This window comes from Perkinsus marinus (genome assembly GCF_000006405.1).
Source record: "Perkinsus marinus ATCC 50983 genomic scaffold scf_1104296952158, whole genome shotgun sequence".
Classification (NCBI taxonomy): domain Eukaryota; phylum Perkinsozoa; order Perkinsida; family Perkinsidae; genus Perkinsus; species Perkinsus marinus.
Genome location: NW_003208985.1, coordinates 149,276 through 154,928, shown reverse-complemented (window position 1 = coordinate 154,928; position 5,653 = coordinate 149,276). Strand labels below are relative to the sequence as shown.

Here is a 5,653-nt window from a genome sequence, read left to right as displayed (position 1 = left end):
AGGCCAGGGTTCGATGCTGACCCTGTGAGGTACCTACAATTTTAGGTCAAAATTCCGTCACTGCGCCACAAAATTCGTCCTCACTCTGCGAGAGTGTTCCTATAGGCAATATCGAATTCCTCCTCCGGCAAGTTCCGACACTTGTTCCGAGCGACCTGCTTATACGCCCCCACAAACCGCATCAGCCTCTGCCCTTCCCTCTGCAGCTTCTCATTCGCTTCCTAAAGGGTCCAACACGAGTCGCGATTGGTGTGGTATGGACCCCTCCTCACCTCACACTCAGCCGGCTCCTTCAACAACTCAACGATGCTCTCCGCAAGTTGCCCGAGCTCCGCCGCCAGTGCCCCTCTGAGCTGCCGACCGTGGGAATCTACCACGACCAATTCTGACCGCCCGAGCCCCACATCATCCACTCACCGCTTTCAGCAAGTGCCACTACTAGACCGATGCCCTCATGCAATACACGCTCCATGCCAAAGGGATTTGCCTGTTGGAAAAATGCAGGATGCGGGGATCGAACCCGAGACCTTACCAGACTCATATCTCCAATCATCTCGTAACGCGGGTCCATCCTTGCAGCCTGTGATCGACGTTGCACAAGGTCCCCCGAGGCCGGTCCAAAAACGTATCCCATCAACCTCCTGGCAGCGTCCGCCGATATATGCTGCATTAGCACCCGCGACCGCTGTTGGGACTTCTCAACCTGACATCCCAGGTTCGATCCCCGGCAAGGGCGTTTCTCCCACCCTCTGTCTCTGCCTCGCAGCCACTTGCTCCCCTTCAGAAGATCTCGGTGCCCCATCGGATGACCCCTCTCGAGTCGTCGTAACTACCATCATCAGCATTCAATCCTCCTACCCCTGCCCGCTTCCTCCTCCTACTACTACCCCCTGCCGGCCTCCCTCTATAGGGTACAATGAGCTTCGACAACAGCAACAAGAGGTTCCCGAGGCTCACAGCAGATGCATCCACGAGTGATGAGGACACCAAATCGATCAACAACTCGATTCCACTCGGAGCCTTTCCAGTAGTGGACGCCGACACAACCTACGTACACACAGTTCACTAAAACACCGTTGGAGGAATATATGTTTGCTTTCCACAGCTGATTATACACGTTTACATATGAACTCGGGTAAAATTGTACAGAAAACAACAAGAATTTCCCCAAAATTTTCTCACAATTTTCATATAGTAATCAACACATGCATCCTTTCCCCCGCCCACCGGTCTGGTAAGCCAATCTCTCGAGCTGGGTACCCAGGTAAGGATAAATTCAACAGCTACCAGCAGACGTGAGGTCATAGTGCTCCTCACCTTCGCCGGATCATCACCACTAGGAACCTACACCGTACGCCAGCTGAGCACCTAAGAGCAGCCCCTCAGCATGCACTACGTCGTACAGCCTGGGGAACGGAGGATGGTCGGGCTGCCCTAGGAGTCTAGTGCAAGGCATCTCCATATCGGCCCTAGCCTCATCTACCACATAAGACAGGGCCCTCCAACACCATATACGACGACTGACCAGCAGACTACCTATTCGAACACTATCAGCGCCCCTGAGGATCTCCAATAGCATCCTCATAGCAGCCGTGTAGAGCCGTAAACGCAGAGCCTTGTGGAGGCACAGGTGGTGACTGAAGTGAAAGACGACTCACCCCTCCGCCGTCCCCTCCTCCCCCTAGCCTACGTAATCTCATCCAACTGCCCCTTCAGGCCAGGCAGCAGATACCTCATCCACAACAGCCGCAATAGTGTATCCACAAACTCCAAGGGCATCGGCGGAGGCAACTCTAATCGGTCGTAGAGGTGACACCTACACCACTGGCGTGTCACCACCACTCACACCACCAAGCCCTACTTTCTATCACTAATAGCCGTATGCTCTCCCCCTCCCCCAGCTCTCTCCCGACCACCCATCTGGCTTCCTCCAAACCTCGATCCCACGTCCATAGCGCCGCCTCGCCCAGGAGGAGCCGACACGTCCCACAGCCGTCCACCATCTACCCAATGCCGACCCCCCGTAGTCTCAGACCGTTGCAATACGTCAAATAGGAGATTCACCAGTGCCCTATTCTGCATACTTCCTCCCCCAGCTACTGCAGCTGGGTGAGGCGGCGGCCCTCCTCTATTGGCAAACTGCGAGGTCAGATCCAGAAGATGCACAGCATCCCCAGCCCCCAAGTTGATCATCTGCCCTCCAGGGCCCGGGGCCACATCAGCCCCTTGACCCCAACCATTGCCAAGCCTAATACGTATCCTATTAGCCCCTCCTGCCCGACCAGCCGCCTCTTGCTGCTGTAATTGCTGTCCACCACCACGACGTCCACCGCCGACCCCTGAGACAAGATCCGTCACAAAGTGTACTACAGCAACTACAGGACTTCTCATAAAAACAGCGTTAATGGTAGAGACCAGTTGTTTCGAAACCTTTTCCCATAAGTAATGACACTACTCTTTACTCAGTTGTGCCGCCGGTTGGACTCAGGCGGTAATTTTTCACACGTAAAAATCATTTTGCCGCATCCTAGACATTCCCAGAGTTGTGACAATGAGCTGTGATGAAGGCAAATTTACAAGTGCCCTGCTGAATCTGGCCTAGCGTGTCGAGCACTGCTGATGGAGAGCTTCCTCTTATACATCATTTCTCTACACAAAGGCGACATCTATTGAGGAGGAAGTCAGACGCGAGTTCAATACCCCCCTACCCCACTGCCCACCTCTTCCACCAGGCGCCCGCATAGCGTTCATACGAATAGTGCCAGCCCGATCTCGCAATGCCCTCGCCTCGGCTCGAACCTCCGCGGGTAGTGTCTCCAAAAACTGTGGCGTAGCAGTCATGAGTATCTCCTCTCTGAGCTGTGGGTCCGTCAAAGTAGCCAGAAACGTCGCATTGTCCATACCCTAAGACCAACCATCGTGCCAACCACCTCCCTCACCAGTGGTGGAGTAGGAATAAATAATCGCTTTCCTCAGCTGAGCTCAGGAGTTTCCAAAGCTACTCATACAAGTTCATGTACGAGATTTGAGAATTTCCCAAAATTTCCTCCCAGAATTTTCCCACTATCCCACCATATGTAAAAGACCATTGCATTTCTCCCACACCCCTCACCTCCACTGCAGCTTCCTCTTCCTCCTCTTCCTCCCCTTCACCAGCTCTACTAGTATTCCCAGCAGCCCCCGGATGCTGTTGCTGTAGCCTCCTAAGCGTGGCGTTATCAATCTGTGCCACATGCTCCCTAATGATGTCCTCATGCATCTCCTCCGGCAAAGCCTCCAGCACTGTAGGGTCAATGCCAGTAGCATCCAACAGCGCCGAGGAGTCCACGTTCAATCTCGCCGCTGCTGCACTCAAGGCCGGTATCTCCACTCTAGCAGGAGGCAACACAATATCCTCTGCCGCCTCTTCCTCCTCAGCCGCTTCCACTGTCGTTTCCTCCTCTCCCTCATCTACCACCTCTGCCGTGTCACCACCCGTCGGGACAACCGTGTCACCATCCTCCGCCTCCTCTTCTTGTTGTTGGTGTACAGCTTCTTCCACCACAGGTGCTGGGGCAACAGCCACCTCCTCCTCAGCCATATGCTCTACTGCCTCCGCTACCCCCAACACGGTTTCCTCAATATTAGCTCGCGCCGGTGGCAACACCCCAGACTGCCTCCACCTCTCGCCCACTCGAGCCGCTACGACACTCCCTAACGGTTGCTGTTGGACACTAGTTCCAGTATGTGAGCGCGCTATCAGCGGGTGCTCCCCTGGCGCCTGGACATCCAGAGACCACATAGGTTCAATCCCGTCAAACGACATCCTTCTACTCCTCCTCCTCATTCCTTCACTATTATTATGGCTCATCTCCCTCACAGCCGAATCGAAGATACTGAATATTCGCCTCGAGTGACCTCCACCGCCGCCCGGTGCTGCTGCTGTTGCCATCCATCGACCCTCGCCCGGTCTACCACTCCCTCGCCGCATCAGCTCATGCAAACCCCACGGCCCCGTCGGGTCACGGGCCTGCATTGCCCTATCCTCCTCTTCATCCTCATCACTACCCCCTATATGGAAAAAGGAATCTGAACAGCCACAGTTACTGCTGGCAGACACCCATCTACCTTTCAGAGATAGCCCCCCCAGGGTTCGATAACAATGAAAAATATGTTGTTCCTAGCCATGTCGAAAATTCAAAATAAGTTCCCTCGGGGACATTCCTCCACTACCCCATACCTCACCTTCACCATCGTCCCCCATCATCATGCCAGCAAGAGCGTCCTCGAAGTCCATATCCTACAAAGCAAGCAATGACCCGTCCTTCCACAATGTTGGAGGAATATATGTTCGCGCTCCTCATCCGAGTTGAACAGTTTCATCATAAAAACGTGTTCTGGTACAAGTGTACAAAAACCAACAAAATTTCCCCAAAATTTTCATATTGTCCCCAACACATGTAACTGACCACATGCATATTCCACCTCACCTCCATCTCTCCCATGCCCACATCCCGCAGTTCGCCGTCAACACCAACATCTCCCATAAACTCCGCCGCCTCGAAAAGCGGCTCCTCCTCTTCTTCCTCCTCCTCATCGTCATCAGCACTAGGCTGTCTGATGCCTCCATCATAGCGTCACCACCCGAGCTCTCTTCCTCACCTACACCACAGGCCCATCCAGCTTTGAGAAATAACGTCCCCCAGGGAAAATGTTCCTAATGCGATCAGATTCACATGGCAAACTGATTGAAGAATGTGTTCCTAGCCATACGTAGAAATGAGTTCCCCTCAGGAACATTATAAATTCCTGGATGATTCTCCGACCTACACACCCCTCCCACCGACCACGCCTCAGGCGTATGCCTCAGAGCTTCATAAAAATGAAAGCACCTATACTTCTAGACTCTAATTACACTTTTGCAGTAGCAGGTTATTCAATGAGGTATATGAAGGAAGACTCCAAGGTGTCCAGTTACAAACTCCCACCTTGCACTGTAGCTGGGGCCACCGTCAGTGGGGCCACCTCCATGGCGTCGTCAACACTAGACCTATCAGCCTCCTCCTCATCCAGTATGCTATCAGCCAGCCCCACGCCAGGACCCTCGTCCCCATCGTCCATCTCCTCCAATATCTCCACATGGATCTGCTGCTCCTGCTCCCCCACTGCTGGTGATGCTGCTGCGGCCGCCGGCATGCCCTCTACCGCCTCCTCCATATTTTCGTGGCGCGGTGACAAATTTCCAGATGAATCACCAACCGAATCGGCCCGAGCAATCCCTTCCTGCTCCCCCTTCGGTACAACATTCCCGCCATCGGGGAACTCCGGACACCTCGTCAACGGTACTAGAGGCTCCAACATACTCTAACAAAAATGCACAATCTACAGCGGAGCGAAGCAGCAGCAGCTATTATCAACACTACTACCTCCGCGACAAAAGGGCTATAGGGCTGATCAAGCTGTAGGACCCCAAGCGCCTCCCCCAACCAGCCCTTCACCTCTTGGACTCTCTCGAGCTGATACGCTTGGACCTCGTCAGCGCCCGGCAGCTGAACTCGACCGTCCAAGACGAAATGCTCTATACCATCCTCTCCTCTGCACTTCGTCAACTGCATACTATATCTAATTACATGTAAAAATTACTACCAAAAAGGCGGAGCGAAGCAAAGAATAC

At 53.7% G+C, this 5,653-nt stretch overlaps 1 protein-coding gene across 1 annotated transcript in view; it reads right to left on the bottom strand.

Annotated features, from left to right (window-relative positions):
- Positions 1-5,653, bottom strand: part of Pmar_PMAR021716 (e3 ubiquitin protein ligase upl2, putative) — a gene marked incomplete at both ends in the record, with an annotated part of 10,817 nt that overhangs the window by 1,182 nt on the left and 3,982 nt on the right. Inside the window, 19 exons of the mRNA XM_002777204.1 lie at positions 85-221; positions 273-370; positions 418-487; positions 533-703; positions 747-829; positions 888-1,047; positions 1,261-1,344; positions 1,397-1,479; positions 1,537-1,637; positions 1,691-1,816; positions 1,862-2,339; positions 2,721-2,904; positions 3,113-3,693; positions 3,898-4,050; positions 4,225-4,279; positions 4,470-4,596; positions 4,642-4,696; positions 4,968-5,343; positions 5,406-5,528. Coding sequence (XP_002777250.1) covers positions 85-221; positions 273-370; positions 418-487; positions 533-703; positions 747-829; positions 888-1,047; positions 1,261-1,344; positions 1,397-1,479; positions 1,537-1,637; positions 1,691-1,816; positions 1,862-2,339; positions 2,721-2,904; positions 3,113-3,693; positions 3,898-4,050; positions 4,225-4,279; positions 4,470-4,596; positions 4,642-4,696; positions 4,968-5,343; positions 5,406-5,528 — 3,245 coding nt within the window. The remainder of the gene's footprint in view (positions 1-84; positions 222-272; positions 371-417; positions 488-532; positions 704-746; positions 830-887; positions 1,048-1,260; positions 1,345-1,396; positions 1,480-1,536; positions 1,638-1,690; positions 1,817-1,861; positions 2,340-2,720; positions 2,905-3,112; positions 3,694-3,897; positions 4,051-4,224; positions 4,280-4,469; positions 4,597-4,641; positions 4,697-4,967; positions 5,344-5,405; positions 5,529-5,653) is intronic.